Source organism: Ranitomeya variabilis, chromosome 3 (assembly GCF_051348905.1).
Source record: "Ranitomeya variabilis isolate aRanVar5 chromosome 3, aRanVar5.hap1, whole genome shotgun sequence".
Classification (NCBI taxonomy): domain Eukaryota; kingdom Metazoa; phylum Chordata; class Amphibia; order Anura; family Dendrobatidae; genus Ranitomeya; species Ranitomeya variabilis.
Genome location: NC_135234.1, coordinates 159,171,400 through 159,199,156, shown reverse-complemented (window position 1 = coordinate 159,199,156; position 27,757 = coordinate 159,171,400). Strand labels below are relative to the sequence as shown.

Sequence of the window (27,757 nt, the reverse complement as noted above, 5' to 3'; positions counted from 1 at the left end):
TGCCATGCCTTCCAGTCCTGTGTTCCTGCCGTCCTAGCCAGTCCTGTGTTTCCTGCCGTCCCTGCCAGTCCTGTGTTCCTGCCAGCCCTGTGTTCTCTGCCGTGTCTCTGCCAGCCCTGTGTTCTCTGCCGTGTCTCTGCCAGCCCTGTGTTCTCTGCCGTGTCTCTGCCAGCCCTGTGTTCTCTGCCATGTCTCTGCCAGCCCTGTGTCTCAGCCGTGCCAGCCTACTCGTCTGAGTTTCAGCCGTGCTCTTCTGCCAGTCATGCCTTATGCCCACACCAATCCTGGTGTTCCTGTCTCCCAAGTGGGATCAGCAGCCACAGCCAGACACCACCCTGGAGTAGCACCTGGCAGCTGCCTGCTGCACAAGCCTGACCTCACCATCAGAGGCTCCAGTGAAAACCCAGGCAGCTGTCATAGTCACGCCCCTTCCAGGGTAGTCTGGTTTGTGGCACAGTGGGGCCACAAACCCCCCGAGCTCACACCCACCAGTCAGGGCGTGAGCGTGACACAGTTGCCTTCATTGGCAAATCGTTATTAACATACGTTATTAGGACACTACTTTGATGTACACTGGACTTACCACTAAGCTTATGGTCGCTCCCAAGAATATACTGCACACACGGAACACTTACCCCAGTATTATTGTGATGGCACAGCTACAGAACTATTGATCTTATTAATGAATTTTATTGGGTGATTTAAAAACCAAAGCCTAAAAATAATTAGTTGTGTTCATTTTTTTATTGATCTACTTTTACCTTTTCCACTGCTGTTGGGCGGTAAACTGTTTGTTTCGTACAAGTGTTAGCCTGTTTTACTAGGTGACCAATGGCAGCCATTAAATATTGATCAATGTCATACCCATAGAAAGCAATACAACGTCCTTCTGCAAATAACCTTGTACATATATAGTGCATCAAGCACAGCTTATGCAAATCTTGCCATTTTCTCCTGGGCGTCTTTTCATAATTACCCGCTGTCGAGATGGTAGGTTTGCTGTGGAAAGATCTGTACCTCGTCCGTAATAAATGGTATGAGCCCTGGCTCAGCTGTTGTTTAACGATTGCTTCTTGTATTATGCATAGCCTGGTGAGCGATGCATACTTTGGTTCACTGGAAGATACAGATACATTGGTTTGTTTAGTAAAATTAAAGCTTTAAACCTTGTAACACCCATACTGTAAAAAAATAAGAATTTACTTGCATTGTGCTATTATTAGTGCTCACTTACTTGTAGACAAACATGAGATGATGATTCATAAAATACCATCTGTTTCTTCTTTACTTGTTGGAGCCACTTGGTTCCTATCTTTTTTTATAATTTCTACTACTTGATTATTAGTTTATATTTTTACTAATGTGCTATAAAGCTATATGTTGATGGCCTATCTATAATGTATCAGTAGGCGGGTCTTTACTTACAGTCAACCAGAGTGAACACTGATAGACAAGGGCCCCTGTGCAGGACTTTTATCTTGGCTCCCCTACATCAAACATCACCTGTACATTCACATTAGACACACATGTATATAAAATAAATGCCTATACATCATGACATTTTTATGATGCACTTGTTAAAAAAAACCTGTTTTTTTATTCATTCATTCATAGATGTAACTGCAAATACCTTTTTTTTTTATTTCTGTGTAAACTTCACTATATCATATCTTGTTTTTTGCTAGATGAGCTGTAGTTTTTAGGAATCATGTTGTCTTAACCTTTTCTATAGATTTATTGTAGAAAAAAATGCACTATTTTTGTACGCAATTTACCGATCACCATAACTAATCTGTTCACTTTATGATGCAGGCTGTTATGATTAGGCTACTTTCACACATCAGGTTTTCAGTGTCAGGCTAAATCCGGCTAATTTTCAAAAAACCGGATCAGGCGAATGTTGCCGCCGGATCAGGGTTTTTTTCCCATAGACTTGTATTCGTGCCAGATTGCACCGGATGACATTGCGTTTCGTCTGGTTTTCGCCGGATCCAGCAAATCTGCCGCTTCCGGTTTCTTGAAAAAAACGTCCATAGCAACGTTTTTTGTCTCCGGCAAAAAAGCCTGAAGCACCGGATCCGGCGCTTCCGGCTGTTTGCTAGAATGGAAGCCTATGGGAGCCGGAAGGTGCCTGATGCGGATCCGGCGGCCTGATCCGCTTTTTTAAACTGAGCATGCTCCAATTTTTTGTTTTTTATCCAATAATCTAGATATGCTAGCCGGATCCATCAAAAAAACGGATCCGTCGCATCAGTTTTTCACAATCTGCGCCGGATCCAGTTTTTCCAACATTCGCCGGATTTAGCCTGACACTGAAAACCTGATGTGTGAAAATAGCCTTAAAGTTAACGATGTCATTTACAATTATTGTAATTGTTTTTCACTTTTTAGTACTATTATTGGAGAGAAAAAAAATGTCTGACTATTATTTTAATATTAATATACAGGTATTTAAATATATTTATGTGATGTGTCACTGTGCTATAGTACAATATACCTGTAAAACATCTACCATATAATCGTCTAATTCTGTCTGTTTGTCTGTAATGGAAATCCCGCGTCGCTGATTGGTTGCTCCAGCCACCCGCGACCAATCAACGACAGGCGCAGTCCGGCCTCGAATTGGCGCGGGATTTGAACCACTCTTCGTTGATTGGTTGCACCTGGCCGGCCACGACTAATCAGCGATATTGGTGCGGGATTTAAACATCGCTTCGCTGATTGGTCGCACACGGCCGGCCGTGACCAATCAGCGATATTTGCGCGGAATTTAAACACTGCTTCACTGATTGGTCGCACCCGGCAGGCCGTGACCAATCAGCAACAGGCGCAGTCCGGCTGCGAATTGGCGCGGGATTTGAACCACGCTTCACTGATTGGTCACGCCCGGCCGGCGTGGGATTTAAACCACTACATACATATTCTAGAATACCCGATGCGTTAGAATCGGGCCACCATCTAGTAATACTGTATAGAGCTCTAGTTCTCCTATACTTAAGACTCCTAAATGTGGCTCACTGGTAAAGTTTCTACCTAGCGTACTATGGTGTGTGAGTTTGAATCCTAGGAAAGACTACACTGCAAGAAAAGAAAAGAATCAATTAACATTAACTATATATAAAGGCATCTAATTAGCACAGACAGATACTGGGAGCCCCCCCCCCCCCCCCCCAGAAGGAGAACTTGAAGAGTACATCTACACTGGGAGAATAGTCGCAGCACTGTCCTGCCTGACAAACATGAAGTGTGATTATGCCCTACTTTCCCCATGGACCTTCTGCAGCTGAACTGCTTGCACATGTTGTACCTATACCAGTCAGATAAGCCACTGCCACTACAAAATGTACAACACTATGCTTAGTAAACAATTGGTTGATCAATGGGATTCCCACTGATCTGATATGGATGGGCTACATAAAAATCATGTTAAACCTTTTTAATGGTTTCCACTTTTGTTGGTAGATGATGCTACATCTTCATTTTGGGCTACAACATGGCAGTCCTGTTTAATTCTCTGGGACTTGTGTTGCTGTGTAGGTTGAGAGCCTGGAAGTGAATTCCTATCTTCAGTATTAACTCCCTGATCTGATCCATAGGCGGGTCTATTCTCTATATTAACTCCTGAATCCATGGTTATAACTTAGCCTGGTTCACACCTGCTCTTTGCTCCTGTTGTGCTAGTATTCATATTTTGTCTTACCTGACCTCTGCTGACTATTCTTCTGATGATTTTATTCCTTTCCTTACCTCTTTGAACTGACCCAGTGACCTAACCATTCTCTGCCAGCCTGTTCTACAGTCCAGTAGCTACATTGTGGACATAACACAGGGCCCTTGTGCAAGTCCAGACCCCTGTACAGGGGTTATATGGTGAAGGCCAGGGTTCCCTTGAGAATTAATAGATGGTGTGGGTAGTACAAAGCCTGTCCATGAAAGCCCTATTTAGAGCCACTAGGCAACCACAAATTGAGCTGCTTTACATTTTCCTGATTCTGTTTTTTTCATACAATGCACTAAGATTTTTAAAAATGGATTTTGTAAACTAGAAAACAACTTTTAAGCAACAAAGAGCAGTGATTTTTAGGTTCTACAATGGTTAACGGTAGTTACAACTTCCTTTCACCAGGTACTAGTATTAAAGATGTCAAGGAGCTCAATCTACTGCAAAGCAATGTCAAAGCATTCTAAGAAGTCCCGGATTTTACCTGTACAGTATATTGCTAGATATAACAAATTATATTGTGATCCACTACAATAAACAGATTAAAATATGCTGCATTGTAATCCCTTCCTATTATAGCTTATCACATTATAATCAGTTATAGCTGACAAGGGAGCACAGGAGAGCTAATCCTGGGGCATTGCCAAGAGCCTTTTTATCGAAATCAGCAGCACTAGACAGTACCTCACTGCAATTATAGGAGGTTATTGTCTTGTAGTTAAATAAGTTACTCTGGAACAAGGGGAATGACAGAGAAAAAAAGTTGCCGAGAGAGCACCTTACCCGAGGAGTGATCAGTCCCCAGTGTATCGTGAATGTAGGTGGCTCTGACATTTGTAAGCAATGCTATTAAAGTCTATTAGGGAAATTGATGGGCAAAAGAGAGCGACTATGATTAAAAGAGCATTACACCCTGGCAATCAGACTAGATGTGGGTCCTCAGCATATTAACAAGGATTTGCTTATTAACTACACCTTGACTCTTGTTTAATGCATATATAATACAATATTAACCCCCAGAATTATTTCAACATCTTTATAGAAGAAAGCATTCAACCATCCATTCAAATGGTTTAATAATAAGTTTTCAGTGAAATTCCATTATTCCGACACTTAATGGTCTACAAATTCTGTTAATGCCCTCAACAGATATGGTTTTCAGGATTTCCTAAATTTTAAACACATGAGAGAACTTGTGGAAGTTTCTATGCCTTGACAATAATTCCATCACCTGTGCAATACTAAAGAAATCCTGAACCCATGATGTTGGGGGCCGTGAGGACTAAAGTTCGGGATAAACTAGTCTACCCTGTTGGGCATGCAACCTGGAATGAGACTCAGGATGTCATTGCCATCATATAAAAATCAACGCAGATGTTGATACTGCCAAGTATGCTCACTTTGTTTTGAGCCTACAAAATGGAACAAATGGAAGATAACACAGCTAAGATACTAGTGACTATAGGATATGACTGGGTGTACTGTATATGGGTGGCCACGCTTTTACAATTTTAGAGTTTTTCATAAACCATCAACTCAGTAGTCCCAAGAATGCTTTATTGAGGAGATATTGCTTTACCCTTACTATTTTGGGAGAGGGAAGGGTTGATGTAACATCCATTCAACTATCGTCCTATATCTCTGCTCCTCTTTGCCTTCAAACTCCTCGAACAGCATGTCTATGCTGAACTTTCCTCCCACCACTTATCTAACTCATTCTTTGACAACCTTCAATTTGACTTCCATCCCCACCACCTCGCCGAAACTGCACTGCCCAAAATTACTAACGACTTACTGCCAAAGCTAACAGACCATTTTCTATACTCCTTATTCTGAACCTGTCCTCTGCCTTTGACACAGTTGACCACACCTTCCTACTACAAACCTCTCTTGTCTTGGTGTCAAAGACCTTGCTCTCTACTGGATCTCCTCTTTCTAAATGCACATTTGGTGTCTCCCACTCCCACACTACCTCCTCATCCAATCCTCTCTCTGTTAGTGTCCCTCAAGGCTCTGTTCTGGGACCCCTACTCTTTTCAATCTATACATTTGGTCTGGGACTACTCATAAAGTCCCATGGCTTCCATTACCACCTATGTGGTAATAACACTCAGATCTACCTCTCTGGCCCAGATATCATCTCTCTACTCCTCCTCCTAATTTCTCCTCTCGCTTCCTAAAACTCAATGTGGACAAAACTGAACTCATCATCATTCCTCCATTTCACCTAACCCCTCTGTCCGATTTGTCTATCACAATTAATTATACCACACAAGATGCATCATAGCTAGGGTTTTGGTTCGGGTGGGGGGGATGAAACTTCTGAGTGGGCCCCTAAACAGGTAACCCCAATTATAACTATGTTGGCGCCCCATAATAGTGGATATAGTATAATTCACTCCCCATAGCCCTCTATAAAGTATAATGCATCGCAATAGGCCTCTATAGTATAATGCACTCCCCATAGGCCTTTATATAGTATAATGCACACCCTATAGAAAGAAATGCAATACTCGCCTCTCTCCTTGTTCCTTTCTTTTTTTTTTTTTTTTCAAATCAAATAATTTTTATTAAAGCATCTGACACGCAGTAACACAGTCTGACACATTGTCCAGACGGGTTCAGCAAATACAAAACCTATTAATACATTTTCATTTTATGAAAACAGGACCCTTACCCCATAACCAACCCTCCCTCCCCCCAGTCCCATACCCATTATCCAATACAACCAGCTGACAATATCACCTCTTGAAAATTGTCCAACAGTACATGTAAAAGTCCCTCCAGAAGCAACTAAATAACCCCATTCTACTCTGCAATAACTCAGCAGATGCCACGCCTGGGTAATCCATCCCTCCGCCCCACACATTTTCAAATGTTGTATTCTGACCTCTCTTGATGTAGATATTCCTTTCCATAAGGACAATAAAGTTAATATTATTAATAAATTATTTTTTCCCTGGTGGTTTTTCATCCAACCAATGCATCGCAATAAGCTTTCTCGCAGCATACAACAATCTTGCAATAATCAACCTTCCACATTCATCCGTAGCAATAATCAACCTTCCACATTCATCCGTAGCAATATCATCCACACAACCCAGAAGGCAAGTCAGCAGGTTACGCACCACATTTACCCCTGTCACCTCTTGAATCAAATTAAGCTCCTTCACCCAAAAGAGTTGGAGGCGAGCACATGACCACATCATATGTATCAAATCTGCATCCTCCTCACCGCACCTTGGGCATTTTGAGTCACCTCTCAGTCCTGCCTTCCTCACCCAGGCCGTGGTCCTGTACACCCTATACACCAGGTATAACTGTGACACCCTCTTAGCCTTACTCAGGGAAGCCCTGGAGATGTATTGAAGTATGGACTCCCACTGTGACTCCGACAAGGGGCCCACGTCTGCCACCCATTTTTTCTTTATCCTTAATGGATGTTTCAATAAAAAGGTATCCATCAGACACATGTACATCAAGGTAATAAACCCCGTCATACTCTTCCGAGGCATGATAAAATTCAACAAGCTATAGGACTGCAGAATCACGCGCGACCCCTCCTTTTATCAATTTAGGGCGTGTCTCAACTGCAGATATTGAAATACCATCTTCTGGGGCAAAGGAAACTCAGTCCTAAGTGTCTCGAATGTTTTAATAACATCCCCATCAAGCAACTGAGACACGAACCAAATGCCAGTGCGCCTCCACTGACTGAACTCCCGCAATTTCATGAGCTCTGCCAATCTAGGATCAAACCAAACTGGCGTATATCTCGTACATTCTGTTACTCCCCTCCATGGCTTACTTTTGTGCCAGACTTTCCCCATCATAGCTATTGTTGGGAATTTTTGGGAGTTAATTCTGAATCTGCCTGCTTCCAGACTGGCTAACAATGGGCCTTTCCCTACCGCGTGTTCAATGATTATCCCTGCTGAAGAGCTCTGTTCTTGTTCCCCACAACCTACCATATGCTGGCATTGAGATGCTATATAGTAAATCCATGGATTGGGGATCGCCAGACCACCCTCATCCTTCACCCTTTACAGATGTTCCAATTTGATGCGCGCCCATCCACCCTTCCAAATTAAGTCCCTAAATAGAGTATTGATCCTATAAAATTTACTCTGAGGCAGCCACACTGGAGCATTATGCAATTTGTAGAGGATCTGAGGCATAAGTATCATTTTGATCAAATTTACTCTTCCTGAAGCCGACAGAAATATCTTCTTCCAGGCCTCAATCTTCTGCTGGAACTTCCCAAGCAAAGGAGTCAGGTTGAGCCACACATAGTCCTCTATTTTGTCCGAAACCACGATGCCCAGATATTTAAACTCATGTACCACCCTTAAGGGAACCCCAGGGTCTAGTGTCAGAGAAGCTGCCGCATCCATGGGCAACAACAGACTTATCCCAATTAATAGATAATCCGCAAAGAGCCCCAAATTTTGTAATGCTGTTCATAATGGCCCCCAGAGACTCCTGCGCATCTTCTAAGAACAGTAACACGTCGTCCGCGTACAGGGCAATCTTTTCTTCATAGTTTCCAGTTTCCATATCTAAATCCTTTTATGTCCCTATCCCTCCGTATCGCTGCCCAGGGCTCAACAGCAATTGCAAACAGGAGAGACAAGGGGCACCCCTGCCGCATTCCCCTATATCAAGGGAAATCCCCTGACAGGAGCCCATTTATGTCTCCTTGTTCCTTTGTTGCTCTGAATGCCGCATATCTCAGGACAGCAGACGCCAAGTAATGACGTCATTGCGCCCGCTGTCAGTGTCTGTGTCAGTGACATCAGATGCAGAAGGGGAATGATGGGAGAAGAAGTGTGATGCTCCCTCTCTCATCATTGCTTTCAACTGTATCGACATCCAGCAGAAGGTGCGTCGGGTGTGGTGGGCCCCCGGGTGTTTCAGGTAACTATACCTTTCTATGCTGTTGGTTTATCATGCGGGCATTCCTCATTGTGGTGCTATATTGTTTTTCTGTGCACATCTTATGCTGCTATCAATTACTCACAGTGCTACATTAACATCACTGGATACTTCTATACATTTTATTGTAGTGCTGTGCAATTCTATCATTTACTTGATTATACTAAGGTATGCGACATGGTAGCTTTATTTCTTTTGTCCCTGAATGTACTGAGAACCCCTTATCCTCATTTTTTTAATCACTAATTCTAAACATGATATTGTGGACAATGTAATATTACTATCAAATCATGGTCTGTGTTTACCTTTCTGTGTAGTACTATTATGTATTGATTATTTGTACCCCCTGGTTACCCACCTAAAATTATATTGTACTTGTGGTATTTTGCTCTACCTTTTAACATAATTTGTATTAAGTTGATTCAATAAAAATATTATTTTAATTGATACTTGGTGGCATATAAAGCTCTTTATTGGTGTTATATGATAGTTTTCTCTTTATGGCTGGATTTAAATGGGATAAAAATTTGGTGTCCTAAATATGTGTGGTCAAAACAAAGGACTGGCGCATAACTTATTCCTACCAAACACCATACTAAGGACCAGGGAGCTCTCATTATGGGTGGAAGAAAGGCGATTCCGGAAGCTAAATAGGAAAGGATTCTTTACAGTTAGAGCAGTCAGACTGTGTTATGCCGATCACAAGAGGTAGTAATGGCAGACACTATGACAGTTGATAAATAAAAGGACTGGATGATTTCCTCAGTACACATAACATTGTGTGATATAGATAATTTAGTGACAAAAAAATGTGTAATTGATGGAGAAAGGTTGAACTTGATGGGCCTAGGTCTTTTTTTCAACTTTTTTCTGTAGCTATACCATACTAAAGAGCATCTATATGGTGGTCAACTTTAATTTTTAAGGCAGGAATGGATAAAAGGAAATGACAAATCAAATATAAATGAATGACATACTATACTTCTCCTTGTTGGATCCATATCTGGATTTGGCAATAAAACAAAAATAATATTCTAAAAATGATAGTGGTGTTTTTCCAAAACCTTGTGTGCGTGAAACCATCCTGAAAGGGGTTTTCCCATAAATAACATTTGTTTGCGCTATCGGAATAATGTTTAATTGCTGTTAGTCTGGAGGTCTGAGTGTCTCTCTGTCCCATCAATCTCATGTTGGACATCCTAGCAATACAATTTCTTCTTCAGTGCACAACTTTCTTTTTTTTCTAACTTAGAAGTACGTCCCTTTGATTTATAACCTGTACTGTGGACACGTGATAGATGTGATTTGCGTGTAAACCCTTTTAATGTGCTATCGTGTTTAGTAGAGACACTGTTTCCTTGATCTATGATGTTACAATACTTTGTAGTTGCTTGTTATTTTATAGACTACATTGTAATATCCACATTTAGCCTCAGAAGCGCATGTCAGAGTCCCTGTCCGTGGTGCTGACTCGTAGTCTCTAGGTATTCTATCTAGTATTCTAGGTTGTGGGGGCTTTGGATAGAGTTGGTTTGGTGACTGTCTATAATATCTGGTTGTCGACATTAAAATCAATTGTATGTTGTTCATTTCAGATGGTACATTCCATTGTTCACCCTGATATTCCTGATGATGCTGTGTTACCTGCGGATAATCTATGTGGCAAAGCAAAGGGTATTGTTTCCTTTCTTATTACACTTATTTAACTTTTGTTTAATAATTATTTAGCATTAGTGTAAATGAGGCAATAAATTAGACTTGTTACTCAGATCACTTTTCTAGACTACTAAGTAGTGTACTTCATATTATAAGAAATAATACAAATTCCCAGTTATTCATAGCAAATCTAATATCCAGCCATGTAATAGAAAATTCTACACAATATATACATTACTGAGGTTTTAGAACTGCAGACGTCTATGTTAGAGTGTGTTAATCCTAGAGAAGGTCCATCGCGAAAACTGTTTTCGGTTCATCTTTTTTTGTTTTTCCATTTACAGATGCAAACCTGATTATTTTAGTTTCAAGACAAAAATCATTAACGAGGTTGCCTGATACATAACATGCCCTGTATAAATATCTATTTTAAAACCTTTGCCACTTGTGTAATTTGTTTTACTAGAAAATACTGTGCTTTTAAAATCGATATTTATATGGGGCAAGTTAAATATTGGACAACCCCTTTAAATTACCAACTTCTAATAATTTTTGCAGAACTTTGAAACCATAATAAATCATAAAAATTATAAATAGTCAAAGGCCCCGATTCCTTAAGACAGGAATTTTTGTCTGCTGATCGAACGATTGGCCGAACCATTATTCAGCTAACAGTTGCCTATTGTGTATGGGACCGCTAAGAATTTTTAGACTACCCTGTTAAAGAGAAAGTGTTTTTATCATCCCTCTTTTGAGCATAGGGAAGCATTGGAATCTTTACTTAATTCAACATTAACTAGTTAATTCTAAGAGTCATCTGTAATGAGGGAAGAATCTGAGGAAACGCTTTTAGAATATCCCAGAGGTCTATGACTTTGTCTTCATCAGGTCTGAGAATCTGGGTGCTTTTGTGAGTCAACCCCTTTAAGGGTCTCTATACTAGGGCTGGTCATACACATTACATAACTGTCAGCTGAATGATGCTTCGGTCGATCATTCAGCAAACAGCCAACTCTCCCATGCATAGAAGCTCTTGTCACTGACTGACACGTTGGATGGCAGATTATCTCAGGGAGAGCAATGTGATCGACAGTCTGAAATCGGACATGTGTGATCAACATCTTTCCCTACCATCAGTTGACTGGTGCCCCCATACACATTATAACTTTGGCTAAATCCTTCGATATTGCTGGTTTCTGCCTAATGTGTATGGAGGCCTTAATGGGGTTTTTCCACTAACAAAGTTAATTATAATCAATAGATATTTGAACAAGTTCCACAATGTGTTTAAAAAATGTTCCTAAAATAATCTTATAAATGTGCCCCTGCTGTATACTGTGTAATGGCCGTGTCTGACCGAGCAGGGACATGGTCTGAACATACCACAGCTCCTGGGCAGTGGAGGCAGCAAAAGAGAGTATACAGACAGGACAACAAATGATTGTAGCTGATTATTTGAGGTAAAACATTGCTTAAAAACAGACAGTGAAATGTTTTACCTCACAGAAAGAATCAGCTGTGATCCCATGCTGGCCTGTCTGTATACACTCTTTTGATTCCTCCATGTTCCTGTACAGTCAGACACGGCCACAGCAGGAGCACATTTATCTCTGCACAGGAACATTTTTTTTTAACATCAAATTGTGGAAATGATCATTATTCCAAGATCTATTAATTAAAAAGTACTTTGTTCTTGAGAAAACCCCTTTTAAGCCACATACGATCTGTAAACTTTTGCTAGTTTACAGATATTTCTCGCTATTCCTCATTTGTATATCAGTGTTTTTGGTGTGCTCTGTCTAGTACATACCCAGAATATTCCTTATCCCCCAAAAACCACAGGAGTACTTGGCAGCCATGGAACATTGTGCCTATCATCTTGTGTTAGATCTTAATACACTTCCTTGCACAGAGGTGTTACCATAAAATCCACTAGGCTTAGTTCTCATATTGTACACAAAGAGATGAAAATTGTCTACAAAAGCTTATCTCTCAATCAAAACAAATGCATATTGTTCAAGTATCTGTGTGGGTCCCATTAAGAATGAATGGAGTGGCACTGCGGCTAATCGACCAGTTGCAGTTCTTTGGATCGGTGGGACTCCCAGTGATTTGTACGTGATTCCCTATCCAATAGGGGATAACTTCCAAACCTGTGGATACCCCTTTCATGCCTTAATTCACCAGGCACTAATCTGCAGGAAATACCCAGACCTGCCTGCTGCGGAGCAACAGACGAAAGAATAGTCTCTGCAGCTTCTTCCAACATGGCTTTCTTTTCTATGGAGACCCTTCATTTATTATCTGGTACTAGTTTTGGCATTTATACTGCTTTTCTGGATCAGTGATGAACAATTGCTGGTTAATTTTCCTGATCTTAACATCTATTCACTATCTGTATATAAACAGGAATTAGCTAGACCTGACCGCTCCTTTAAACACAAACTATGGTGGTAATGGTCAGTGGTCAGAGAACACTGAAACATATTTATTCTCGCCAAAGATACATTTTTTGCTCTGACTTGTTATATCTTCATATCTACAATATATCTCAGTTTTAGTGGGCATTTATAGGACTGAGGCTCGATACTTTCAAGATTCAGTTAAATGTATAATCTGCATGCTTATCTTTTTATCACCCAAGGTTCAATATATGCAAATGCTGATGATCAAGTGCTTCCTGCAAAACATATTTCTGTCAGAAGCGCCTGTCTGCTATTTACCTTGTAGTCCCCGTTATTACTAGAACTGTGGAGGCTCAGACGAGATTTATTAGATTTGGGTATTTCAAAATTCAGCAAGCATGGTGAATATGCAGCTATTGCATCCGTCACAGCAATTTTCCAGGCTCTAGTTACGGGAACGTCTGGTACAGCTGAAGTGAGCTTTTCTCAGTGTGATTAGCAATGTAAATCATTGCTCCATTTTGACTTCTTGCCTTTATGTCATTTTGAGCTTTTTTTAAATTTTTTCTCTCTTATGTCAGTTGCTGCACTATTGAGGAGTGTGCAGGTTTTCTTAGAAATGCATGCCTGCTAAAATCATTCTGTCGCTTTCATATAAAAGCTAAATTAAAAATTAGATCTAACAACCAAAATTAATGATTTTGGATGTGGCTTAATGAATATATACATTGTAAAAATAACCATAGTGTTACTAGATTCCTTTATTTATCCTCTTCTCCAAAGCAAGAGGCGGGACGTATCATTGGTTTAATGTGTGCTGCCGCACAGGGGGCCGAGAGGTAAGGGGTCCCACTTTCACCTTTAACTGAGCAAGAAGGTCCTGTCACAGGCACGGATGGGCCCATATAGTGTTCTTGCACAGGGGCCCTCTTCCGTCTATGTCCGCCAATGCTCTAAGGGATGATATAAATGTAGCAACCGACATAGAATTGGGTGGAATTCTCTATACATCTATACATGTACATATGCTACTTTATCAATTGATGTGTGCAATCATCTCTATCATAATCATGGTGCATTCCCCTGCTTTGGGGCAACTAATTTTGATGTTGAGAGTTAATTAGAAATTGACAGTGTTTGTCAGTTATTAATTAATTGATTCAACCCACAGCGGTTGCGTCAAAGCAACATGCCATCTTTACCATGGTAGATAAGGGGACGGTATACACCCAGTGATAAATTACAGAGCATTGATTTCAACACAATTTTTTTTTTTTGTACATCTTTATATTAGTGTGTATGGATTATAAACATCCCTAAACATTGTAGCAATCAATTAATTAACATTTAGTATTTAAATTAAATTGTTAACTAGTATTTTTTTAAAAGGTACACTGGCACTCTTGCACATTACCTAAATTATGATATATGGATATACAATACTACATACAGCAGGTGAAATAAGTATTGAATGTGTCACCAATTTTCTAAATAAATATATTTCTAAAGGTGCTATTAACATGAAATTCTCACCAGATATCCATAACAACCAATCGACACAGGCAAACTATTGATGTCCATAAATTAAGTTATGCATAATAATGAGAAATTACACAGGAAAAAAAAATATTGAACACATAAAGAAAGAGAGATACAAAAAGCCATGGAAAGTCATGACACCAGCTGATATCTGTTAGTAATTAGAAAGCAATCCTGCCACTTAGTGAAAAACAATATCAGCTGGTTCAACTGATGGTCTATGAAAAGGTGTTTCATTACCAAGGTGCTATGCAAAAAACATGTCATGATGGATAAAACCAGTGAGCTGTCTAAAGACCTTTGCAACCTTGTTGTTGGAAAACATACTGATGGCATTGGTTTAAGAAGAATTTCTAAACTATTGAAGGTTTCAGTGAGCATTTTTGGGACCTAATCCGGAAGTGGAAAGAACATAATTTCTTCATAAACTAGCCATGACCTGGTGCTTCCCGCAAGATTTTAGACACAGAAGTGAATAGAATTATCAGAAGAGTTGTCCAAGAGCCATTGACCACCTGTTGAGAGCTACATAATGACCTGGAAGCAGAAGGTACAATAGTTTCAAAGAAAACTAGAAGTAATGCGGTCAACCTCCATTTCCCTGTATGCACGCTCACCACACAAGACTCCATTGCTGAATAAAAAAGATGTTCAAGCACGTTTAAGGTTTGCTCAACAACATTTAGACAAGCCTATGAAATACTGGGACAATATAGTCTGGTCAGATGAGACCAACATTTAACTCTTTGGATGCCCTAATACAGAACGTGTTTGGAGGATAAAAGGCACTGCATATCACCCAAAAACACCATACCAACAGTGAAGTTTGTAGATGGGCACATCATTGTGTGGGGCTGAATTTCAGCATATGGCACTGACAAACTTCATATGATTGAAGGAAGGATGAATGGACAAATGTTCCCAGACATTCTTGATAAAAATCTGATCTGATTCTTTATAGAATAAAAGAAGGACGGAACTAAAGCTCATAGTTCATATTAGAAGCCCACGGAAACTTCAGTATTTGAAGTGTTTGTGTGGAAGAATAGATCAAAATCACACCTGAGCAATGCATGCAACTAGTTTCTCCATACAGGGGGTGTCTTGAATCTGTCATCACCAACAAAGGCTTTTGTACAAAGTATTAATTACATTTCAATAAGCAGTGTTACACATTTTACACATAACTTAATTTATTGACATCTATAGTGTGATGTCCTATCATGTGTGGATTGGATGGGTTGTCACTAACATCTGATGAGAAATTCATGTCAATATCACCTGGAGCCATCTGTATGAATTCTCTGTTCTGGGTTATGAAGGGGGTTCTTGAGTGGTGTATTTTCACTACTACATATATGACCTGTTAGGGAATATGGATAAAGGTTGGTTTAATAAAACAACACCTTTAATGTGGTTGTCCACTACTCTAACAACCTCTTCTCACCCACTAAGTTCCCCCCTTATAAAATAACTAGATGGTGGCCCGATTCTAACGCATCGGGTATTCTAGAATATGTATGTAGTTTATTTATGAAGTTTTCAGAATAATGCAATTTATACACAGGATTCGGCCAGCCAGGCGTGACCAATTAGCGAAGCGTGGTTCAAATTCCATGCCAATTCGAGGCCGGACTGCACCTGTCGCTGATTGGTCACGCCCGGCCGCGAACAATCAGTGAAGCCAGGGCCTGCTCCAGGCTTTTAAGGGCCCAGGGCAAAAGAGTCTCAGTGGGCCCCCCTCTTTAACACATACCACGATTCATGATGCACAGATACAGCAGAGAAATATAGCACAGCCAAGTAGCATACAGCCCACATAGTATATAACACAGCCCACGTAGTATATAACACAGCCCATGTAGTATCTAACACAGCCCACGTAGTATCTAACACAGCCCACGTAGTATATAGCACAGCCCACGTAGTATATCGCCCAGCCACGTAGTATATCGCCCAGCCACGTAGTATATAGCACAGCCCCCGTAGTATATAGCACAGACACGTAGTATATTGCCCAGCCACGTAATATATTGCACAGCCACGTACTATATAGCACAGCCATGTAGTATATAGCACAGAGACGTAGTATATAACACTGCCCATGCAGTATTTAACCCAGGCCACGTAGTATAGAGCACAGCAATGTAGTGTATTGCCCAGCCGCAAAATATATACCACAGCCCCGTAGTATATAGCACAGCCCACATAGTATATAGCACAGAGATGTAGTATATAACACAGCCCACGCAGTATCTAACACAACCCACGTAGTATATAGCATTGTGGGCACCATATCCCTGTTAAAAAAAGAATTAACATAAAAAATAGTTATATACTCACCTTCCATCGGCCTCCGGATCCAGCCCAGGCATTTACCGATGCTCCTCGCGATGCTCCGGTCCCAAGAGTGCATTGCGGTCTCGCGAGATGATGACGTAGTGGTCTCGGGAGACCGCTACGTCATCATCTCGCGAGACCGCAATGCATGGACCGGACCGTCGCGAGGAGCGGGAAAGGCCTGGGCTGGATCCAGGGGCGACAGAAGGTGAGTATATATATAATGATTTTTTATTTTTTTTAATTATTTTTAACATTAGATCTTTTTACTATTGATACTGCATAGGCAGCAACAATAGTAAAAAGTTGGTCACACAGGGTTAATAGCAGCGTTAACAGACTGCGTTACACCGCGGCTGCCATTAACCCTGTGTGAGCGCTGACTGGAGGGGAGTATGGAGCGGGCACTGACGGCAGGAGAGTAGGGAGCAGCCATTTCGCAGCCGCACTGTGCCCGTCGCTGATTGGTCGTGGCCGTTTGACCGCGTCCAATCAGCGACTTGGGATTTCCGTGACAGACAGACAGAAAGACAGACAGATGGAAGTGACCCTTAGACAATTATATAGTAGATATCTTTTAAATTGATTGTGTGGTTTAAATGTTGAGAAGGTATTGTCCAGTACAACCCCTTTAAAGGACCTACAGTGTTAAGAGCTCATTGGAAACTTTCATTTAAAGGGGGCGTCCAGTTTTAGGCTGCAAGTCTGCACTCTATGTGACTGCAGACTTGTGGATCCTCACATCATAAGAACTGAGCTCTGTGAGGATTCTCTAATGCTGGCACTAGGAGCAGTGGGGGGGGTGACCAAAAGTATACAATTTTCATACATGCGGTTACATGCCAACTAGATGTTCGAAGCCTCGCTCAATGCAAGTGTATTGAGCGAGGCCAGAGACATCTATTTGGAATGTGGCGGAAGTATGCCAATCACATTACCGCCCGCTCACGGTGTCGGCATCGGAGAATTCCCACAGTTCATGCAATGTGAGGATTCACAAGTCTGAAGTCACATAGAGTGACTGCAGACTTATAGCCTAATGCTGGACACCCCCTTTACGTGAAAGTTTCCAATGTGCTCTTAAAACTATTGGGCCTTAAAGGGGTTGTCCAGTGCCTTCTTAACAGGTAAAACATACAATCAAGACTTTAAAAAAACAAAACATATATTCCCCACTCCAGATCGGCATTGTTCCTCTGATGTCAGTGCTGTGTTTCCTTGCGGTGAAGTGACGTTGTTAAGTCACGTGAACACTGCAGCCAGAGGCAATGACTGGCTACAGCTTGTAGTCTAAAACCCCTTTAATGTATGAAAATTAGTCTAATCATGATAAATGACACTAGTAAATTAATTTTATGAACTAATAAAATATGCACGAAATTTAATTTTAAATGGAAGCGAGATTTGTTAATGTGTCTTTTCCTTTGGCTATTTGAAGTCGTACTTTTCTGGGGTTTACAAGGCCCATCTGCTTTTTTATCCTCACTGATTTCTAGCATAGTTTTTACATCCTGTACATTGATTTTCCATGGACTCTGCTTTTCCACTGTTGCAGTTCTATGATCAGACCCCAGTACTGTCTCCTGTTCGTCTTTTTAAATAAAAATGGAAACAGATGCTCGTACAGCTAGATAGAAGGAAAATTATATTTCTGCACTGAATACTTTGCTTCTCCCTTATGCTGAAATCCGTTCCCCCTATAGATGAAAACAGACGTTCAGGACACTGGATCTCCTGAGCGGTGCGATGGCAGCTGGCAGTCGCTTCGCCGGCTCGTGTTTCTCCTTCACTTTTTTGCTGTGTAATCCCTTTAATACGATAATGAATCTGGGTGCTGGGCTGAAATACACTGTCTGGATGGAGATTCTGGAGGACATAAAGACGTTTAACCCCTTATTCTATCTGGAGGTGTGTGCTACATGCTTTTTTTGTCTGGATTCACATTTTTTCGTAAATTGTTCAGTTTTTATACCATTTTCCTTCATTTAGCATCAGTGTGATTGAAACTCATCAGTAATTAAATAGTGTGAGTTACGTCTCGCGCTACAATATCCGGCCTGTGCTCCCTTTCCTGATATATGAATTCTGGTCTCTCTGACCTAGATGCAGCGTCCGGTGAAAAGCTCTTTGTTGGGTATTGATCCCCGTATCGTTATTCCCTGTAGATGGCACTGTTGTCTTTTCCGTTTACAAGAAGGTTTAATGATGGCCTCGGATCAGACAATCATAGCGGCTGCTTCCCCTCATTAAAGAATCAATAGGCTTTAGTGCCAATAAAAAATGCCTTGATTTATCGTGAAATATGAAACAATTAATTGTTTGTTAATTATAATTTCTAAAGGTCATGCACTGGAAACTCCTGGGCGGAATTATCAATATGTCACAGCCGTAGGATTGGCTTTAGGCCAAATTCTCACACATTTTGTCCGTATTTAGTTCTGTATGAATGGACTGGTACAGTTGTGTCTGACATAAGTACTTACCTCTCATTTTATAGAGGTCGGGCTGGAGGCCAGCTTCCTGCTCGCTCTGAGTCCTGGACTTTCAGTTTGTCTGGATTTGCAAAATACAGTTTTAATATGGAGTAAATACACAGATGCAAATACATGTATGAATTCTGGGACTAAGGGGTCAATGTATATAATGTGCAGTATATGATGAGGCTCGTCATATCAATAATAGTCTATAATGGCGGTATGTTATGGATATTCTGTCTCTATGTTGCATTTTAAATATGTCACCAACATGGAGGAGATATATGTTCTTCTGATTCCATAACCTGTACCATACCTAGCATGTAGGCCCCTATTCAAAAGTCTCTGATTAAGCAAAGCTTTTACACCTGAAAACCAACGTAAAAAACTGCAAATTTTGGGGCAACACGAGGCTGTGTAAAAATTTTGCGAGTTTTTATTTTTAATCCACATTTTTGCCCACCTTTCATAAATTATGTGAAACTGAGGCATGACAGATGTGGTGACCCCAGCTTCTTAAATTCCTGATGATTCCTTACGCCACAAATCTTACTCCAGTCTCTGACTTGGGAAAGATTTATGGCGAGAGGCCTACCACTTCGCCCCTCACCTGATTCATTAGGAGGCGTGCACCTCTTAATGAATTGGCACCTTGTTCTCTAACTCACCCCATCGTCAAGACTGGCTTAAAAATACTGGTCTTAATGAATTTGGGCTTTAGTGTAAATACTGTTGTTTTTCTTCTTCAAGACCAGTGTGAAAAATGGTGGTGAAGTGCGGGTGCCTGATTCATTAATTGCATCAAGTGAGGGACAAAGTGCATCAGGCACTGGAGTAACATTTGTGGCATTAGGAACGGCACCGCTCATCGTGAATTACATGAGCTTGGTCGCCACGCTTCGTCATGCCCCCGTCCCACCCCAGCTCCATCCACTTTTTCAAAGCTAAATGAAAAATGTCATGAAAACACCAAATGTGTAAAACTGTTGTGCAAAATTTAGTTGAATTGAGGCCTATAATTTTTGTAGTATCTATGATCCCAACTTTCTATACAAGCAGTTCTGGTTATTCAGCCATCACTTAATGACTGTAAGACTAGACAATTAGACATATGTGCTACTAACTGCCTTTAAAAATGTATAGTAAGGTGTACACATCACTCTCTCTTATCATGTGTAGCATAATAGATGGATAAGCCTTAAGTGCCTTAAGAGGGCATGTACTTAAGCTTTGTATCTTCTATATAATATATACGGTATATAATATACTAGAAAGTGCCGGCCGCACACTTAGCTCTGCTACATCCAGGTGCCTTTTTGCCAATCCACTTCTGCTGTTTGCAACACCAGGGTGCCTGTCTGCAATCTAGGCTGTGCCATTCCAAGGTGCTGTCTGCACACTCTTTGCTGCATCAAGGTACTTGTATGTCTTCATGATTCTGATGTTCCAGGGTGCTGCCCGCATAGTTGACTCTGCTGTATCAAGTACCTGTCCGCCAACTAGGCTCTGTTGTTCCCAAGTGCTGTCTTCATACTCTGCTCTGCTGCATCAAGGCAAAAATAATCTTTATTTTTATATAGCGCTAGCATATTCTGCAGCGCTATACAGTTTTGCACACATTATCATCGCTGTCCCTGATGGGGCTCACAATCTAAATTCCCTATCAGTATGTCTTTCGAATGTGGGAGGAAACCGGAGACTCTGGAGGAAACCCACGCAAACACGGGGAGAACATACAATATTCTTGCAGATGTTGGATTTGAACCCAGGACCCCAGCTCTGCATAGCAACAGTGCTAACCACTGAGCCACCGTGCTGCCCGTACTGCTGTCTTCACTACTCCAAGGTATTGTCTGCACAGTCAGTTCTCCCACTTCAAGGTACATGTCTGTCCACATGACCCCACTGTACCTAGGTGCTGTTTGCTCACTTGGCTTTGATTTATCAAAATGCCTCTCTGTGTACGGCACTGCAGTCCTCAAAATCCTCAATACTTATACAGTCCTGCTGCTCAAGATGAATTCAACTCATTTTGCTCTGCTATTTTAGTGTGCTTGTCCACTTACCCTGCTCTTCTGATCCATGTGCCTTTTAGCATGCTCAGATCTACTGGTCAATGTAGCATTTGACATTTGACCTATGACTCAGAACTGCAAACTTGTCCTATTAATATAGAACTAACTAGTGACTGAAGAAGAAAATCTTCCAGTTACAGTGTGCATTGGATACTATTCACCATTCCACTAAACATGGCTTCCATTCTGATATAACTGGTGAATTTGCATCATGGCTTCAGATTTCTGGTCAGAAATACTGATCTGTATTCATTATGTTCTGCCTCTCTCAACCTGTTCTTGTATGACAATGCGTTCTTTCTCACTAGTGTGTATGCACCTTCTACTTTGTTCCCAGCTTCTTGCATCTGCATGGGGGTGTTCCTGGCATTATCATCTAACCTCCCCCTGTCACGTGTTTGCTGTGATGCATCCTCTTTTACATGGCCGGCGGGGTGGAAACCAGGTGCTGGTCAATGCATCCGTACTGGTGGGGACTTGACTTTTATACAATTTCCTGCTAGGATGATGCCACCCCCAGATGAAGGCTCATCGCCGAAGCGCGCATCGGGGTGGCGCCATTCCAACAGGAGAGCACTGTTTGATGGGTTTGAGCCTTGCTACATTTACCTTTGTATTAGCTATATATACATTATACCTGTATTATACCGTGCTCATACTTACCCTTATGTTATCATATGCATTACATGTGATGTCCTCTCTTGCCGTTTTTCTCGCTCTTTTCTCACTGTTGTCCCCATTTTCCTGTTTTGATACACATCTCATACTTATGGGATTATGACAGTTATCCTTCCTCCTCAGTTTTGTTTCTAGAGGGTAATGACTAACCCTGTGCTGTTAAGAACTAGGGCAGTTTAGTATTTTGCTTTTTACCCCATATTCTGCACGTCTTGTAGTAGTTCGTAGGATTATCTTTAAAATGCACTTTGAACAAATCTTTACTTATCACAGCAGTGCCTTTCCAACTAGACGCACACGCAGTAGCAGAGCACAGAGCTACTGAGACATCGCTGGCGAGGCAGAGGCGCTAATCTTCCAGCCCATGAGAGTAATTCTTCTGCTAATTGCTTGCATAATTCCAGTAAATGTAATCTTATCAGGTAGACGTGGTCATTGTATGAGGCCATCAAATGCGTGTGGTCTCCAGTGGTCAGTAGCATCGTTTAGAAGCAGCGTATGATTTGTGTTTGATTTACAAAAAGAGATTTATTATAGTAATGTGCATTTCATACCGCGGAATACAATAGCGGTCTTCAAGCCAGTCGGTTCATGTCCTTTGCAGACTTTCTGGTAACCTCTGCTGTGAATGTTTTCTGCCACAGGGACAACAGGGACAAAATGCCTTTCTTAAAACATGGCCTCGGAGAGGCTGTGAGCTGACAAAAAAAGGCTGTGGGGGAAGGTCGGATATAATAAATGCTTGGCGGGAGCATTAGAGTATATTACTTTCCTACAGACGATGTGGCTCTGCTGAAAGCTGTGTGCTGAATGCTGAATATCTAAAAAGAGTAGCAAATCCATGGACGCCTCTCAGTAGTACATATGATATTAGTTTAACGTGAGATTGCATTGTAGCCGGCTGTTATGGTCATCAAGCTGTAGCAGTATGGGGGTCAGGTCACTAGTGAGGCCACAAAGTTGCTGTAGGGGGCACACTGCATCTAGCACGGTATGAAGAGCACCTGACTGTTTTCTTAACCCCTATAGAGTTGTATGGAGCAATAATGAATATGCTCATGGTGCTGCCTCTTCTTCCGGCTTGTCATTAATGTAAGCTCCAATTCTACTGCCTCAGTCTATCCCTGTAATGAAGTAGGCATATATTACTACCTCTGTCCTCGCCTTGTAAATCATCCTGGCACAGCTTGTACTGCCTCACTGTGTCTCCCTTTAACTAATATAGACACAAATATTACTGCCCTTTTAACACCGTGTATTGAAATAGGCACGTATACCACTGCCTCTTCTCCTTTTTTATAAATTATATAGACACAGATTGTGCTGCCTACCTGTTTCTCCCTCAAGTGAAGTAGGCACATATAGCCCTGCCTCCCCTCTCCTTATCAATTATATAGGCACAGATTGTACTGCCTACCTGTTTCTCCCTCAAGTGAAGTAGGCACATATAGTCCTGCCTCCCCTCTCTCCTTATCAATTATACTGGCACAGATTGTACTGCCTACCTGTTTCTCCCTCAAGTGATGTAGGCACATATAGCCCTGCCTCCCCTCTCTCCTTATCAATTATACTGGCACAGATTGTACTGCCTACCTGTTTCTCCCTCAAGTGAAGTAGGCACATATAGTCCTGCCTCCCCTCTCTCCTTATCAATTATACTGGCACAGATTGTACTGCCTACCTGTTTCTCCCTCAAGTGAAATAGGCACATATAGTCCTGCCTCCCCTCTCTCCTTATCAATTATACTGGCACAGATTGTACTGCCTACCTGTTTCTCCCTCAAGTGAAGTAGGCACATATAGTCCTGCCTCCCCTCTCTCCTTATCAATTATACTGGCACAGATTGTACTGCCTACCTGTTTCTCCCTCAAGTGAAATAGGCACATATAGTCCTGCCTCCCCTCTCTCCTTATCAATTATACTGGCACAGATTGTACTGCCTACCTGTTTCTCCCTCAAGTGAAGTAGGCACATATAGTCCTGCCTCCCCTCTCTCCTTATCAATTATACTGGCACAGATTGTACTGCCTACCTGTTTCTCCCTCAAGTGAAGTAGGCACATATAGTCCTGCCTCCCCTCTCTCCTTATCAATTATACTGGCACAGATTGTACTGCCTACCTGTTTCTCCCTCAAGTGAAGTAGGCACATATAGTCCTGCCTTCCCTCTCTCCTTATCAAATATATAGGCACCAGGATGGGATTGAGTCGCCCGACAGGACAGTGGGGTACTCGGTACCGGGTCTGGTACTTAAAGGGACGTGTCACGGCGGCGACCCGGTATGTGGCCGTGGGCACCCATGTTAAAGGGATGGTCTTTAAAGGGATTTGTAGAAATCATAAGAGTTTGTGACGCCACCTGTGGTATTCGGCCAGGGATGACCAACGCTGCTTAAAGGGGTCCTCTGGGGTGATGTTATGGCAGCCAGATGGTATAACTTCCCACAGGTGAAGTAGGTCCCCAGAAATCCCGGTGAATAGATGGAAGATGGTGAGTGGTGCAGTAAAGAACGAAGGATGCAGTTGTGCAGTCTTTTTACCTGGTTTACTCATGGTAGCAGGCACCAGATCACAGGTACAGGCAGGGTCCGGCCAGCTTGGAAGCGAGTTCAGAGTCCAACTGTCTAAATCTTCCCAACTGCCTAGCAACTAACTCCTCCTCCCGACCAGAGAGAGCAGCTCCCCTGAAGTTGGATGTAGAGCTCCCCCTTCTGGCCTGGAGTCAGAACAGTGTTGTATGTGCTGATTACCTGTTAAGAGGAATCTTCCATCGCTTCCAAGCGTGACATCACTCTCCCCGTGAGGAAAGCAATTCCACTGTGACAACCAGGACCCTGGGGCGTTACAGGGTGGGCTATAGGAAAATAGACAAGCTGCTTGATGAGACGGCAACATCTGTTGGTACAATTATTAGAAAATGTAAGAAACACAAAATGACTGTCAGGCTGTGTGCACACGTAGAAGATTTTTCGCGTTTTTTTTGCGGTTTTTCGCTATAAAAACGCTATAAAACCGCGAAAAAAACGCTAACATTAAGCATCCTAGGTAATAGAATGCATTCCGCATTTTTTGTGCACATGCTGCATTTTTTTCCTGAGCGGAATCGCATTAAGGAAAAAAACGCAGCATGTTCATTAAAATTGCGGAATCGCGGCGATTCTGCACCCATAGGAGTGCATTGATCTGCTTACTTCCCGCACGGGGCTGTGCACACCATGCGGCATGCGGGAAGCAAGCAGATCATGTGCGGTTGGTACCCAGGGTGGAGGAGAGGAGACTCTCCTCCACGGACTGGGCACCATATAAGTGGTAAAAAATAAAAGAATTAAAATAAAAAATAGCGATATACTCACCTTCGATGTCCCCCGCAGTCTTCCGGCCTCTCCGCTGCACGCTGCCGCTTCGGTTCCTATAGCTGCTGGGCGGTGAAGGACCTGCGATGACGTCAGTGTCTTGTGATTGGTCGCGAGACCGCATGTGACCGCTCACGCGTCACAAGCCGTGACGTCATCTCAGGCCCTTCACCGCACAACAGCTATAGGAACGGACGCCTGCAGGTGAGTATAACCATGTTTTTTATTTTTTTTATTATTTTTAAACATTCTACCTTTTACTATAGATGCTGCATAAGCTGCATCTATAGTAAAAAGTTGGTCACACTTGTCAAACACTATGTTTGACAAGTGTGACCAACCTGTCAGTCAGTTTTCCAAGCGATGCTACAGATCGCTTGGAAAACTCTAGCATTCTGCAAGCTAATTATGCTTGCAAAACGCTAGTTTTCTGCGGGTATATGCATGCTAATTCTGCATGCGATATACCCGCGGCAGGAGGCGCAGAATTGCCGCGGAAATTTCCGCGGCAATTCTGCAACGTGTGAACTTAGCCTCAATCTTCCTCAGTCTTGTCCTCCTTGCAAGATCTCGCCTCAAGGGGTAAGGATGATTCTGAGAAAGGTCAGGAATCAGCCCAGAGCTTCACGGGAGTACCTTGTCAATGACCTGAAGAAAGCTTGGACCACAGTCTCAAACATTACCATTAGTAACACACTACGCCGTTATGGATTAAAACTCTGCAGGGCACGCAAGGTCCCCCTGCTCATTCCAGCACATGTTCAGGCCCCTTTGAAGTTTGCCAATGACCATCTGGATGATCCAGAGAAGGCATGGGAGAAGGTCATATGCCCAGATGAGAACAAAATAGTACTTTTTGGTATCAGCGCCACTTTACGTGTTTGGAGGAAGAAGAAGGCTGAGTACAACCCCAAGAACACTGTCCCAACCATGAAGCATGATGGGGGAAACATCAAACTTTAGGAGGGGTTTTCTGCAAAGGAGACAGGACAACCGCAACGTATTGAAGGAAGGAAGGTCATGTATCGTGAGATTTTGGCCAGCAACCTCCTTCCCTCAGTAAGAGCATTGAAGATGGGTCATTGCTGGGTCTTCCTGCATGACAATGACCCGAAACACACAGGCAACTAAGGAGTGGCTCCTTAAGAAGCATTTCAAGGTCCTGGAGTGGCCTAGCCAGTCTCCAGACCTGAACCCAATAGAAAATCTTTGGAGGGAGCTGACACTCAATGTTTCCCAGAGACAGCCCCGAAACCTAGAAGATCTGTATGGAGGAGTGGGCTAAAATCCCTGATGCAGTGTGTGCAAACTTGGTCAAGAACTAAAGGAGATGTCTGACCTTGGTAATTGCAAACAAAGGTTTCTGTACCAAATATTAAGATCTGTTTTTCTTTTGAATCAAATACTTATTTCATACAATAAATGGTAAATTAATTATATAACAATTACACAATGTGATTTTCTGGATCTTTTTTAGATTCTGTTTCTCACAGTTGAAGTGTACCTATGATAACAATTACAAACCAGCCAGCATTTGTAGATGTGAAAAAAATCGTCAGTGTATTAAATACTTATTTTCCCCACTATAGGTACAGACTGTACTATCTCTATCTTTCCCTGTAATGCACCAAATATTGCAGGTAAGGACTTTGTGATAGATAAACCAGTGATGAAAAAAGTTGTTAGTATCAAAACTTCAGTGATGAAAGCAAGTATATTTTACTATGTATGTGAAAGATCTACATTATAATTGTTAACTTCTAGAATTATGGCTGAAGTGATTGTGTTATAGCCTCAATTGTCACTTCAGACTAAAGATGTGAATCTGAACTCAATTTTTGTTGGAGAACTTGGGGCATTTAAAAGCAATCTGACAGCAGGTTTTTGCCACCTAATCTGGGAGTAGACGACTATAGATACAGAGACCATCATTTCAGTGATGTATCACTTACTGGGCTGTTTGCTGTAGTTTTGGTAAAATCGCTGCTTCATCAGGATTTTATCATTAGGCCAGGATCACACTTGCAAGAAACTCGCACGAGTCTCGCATCTCAATACCCGGCACTGCTGCCGGCACTCGGACCAGAGCGCTCAGCTACATAGAAATACATGCAGCCGCACGCTCCGGTCCCGAGTGCTGGCGGCAGTGCCGCGTATTGAGATGCGAGACTCGTGCAAGTTTCTCGCAAGTGTGATCCTGGCCTTACACGACCACTAAACCAGCTGGAATGTCTTCTATTCTGGAGCTCTGTATAACTCCACTCCCACGATTGATTGGCAGCTTTCTGCCTATGCAGAGTATACACAGAAAGCTGCCAATCAGTGGTGTGGGTGTTGTTACACAAAGTTCAGCATTCAGAAAACTGGTAGATCTGTGGCAGATAAAACAGTGATTTGTAGCAATAGCCCAGTGATAGATCACTGGAATCAGCGTCTCTTCCCCTACATCATGCTGCTCTTAGATTTGGAGGCAACAACTGGGTGACAGATTCTCTTTGATTTGCTTTTTTAGTTTAGGTTTGTTGACAAGGAATTATAGAACCGCTTTAACTTTTAGCTGTAAGCAAGCGATTGTTTTGTG

The 27,757-nt window shown here is 42.0% G+C and overlaps 1 protein-coding gene and 1 long non-coding RNA gene across 5 annotated transcripts in view; one reads left to right on the top strand and one right to left on the bottom strand.

Annotated features, from left to right (window-relative positions):
- Positions 1 to 27,757, top strand: part of LOC143815513 (uncharacterized) — a 781,879-nt gene that overhangs the window by 520,041 nt on the left and 234,081 nt on the right. For all 4 annotated transcript variants that reach the window (XM_077294772.1, XM_077294774.1, XM_077294771.1 and 1 more), the window contains one exon: positions 10,252 to 10,330. In XM_077294772.1, coding sequence (XP_077150887.1) covers positions 10,252 to 10,330 — 79 coding nt within the window. The remainder of the gene's footprint in view (positions 1 to 10,251; positions 10,331 to 27,757) is intronic.
- LOC143815514 (uncharacterized) lies at positions 786 to 20,603 on the bottom strand. The gene is made up of 3 exons (XR_013223765.1): positions 20,358 to 20,603; positions 19,080 to 19,149; positions 786 to 1,116 (listed from the first exon to the last, which is right to left on the bottom strand). It is a non-coding gene; the product is annotated as an uncharacterized LOC143815514 (long non-coding RNA).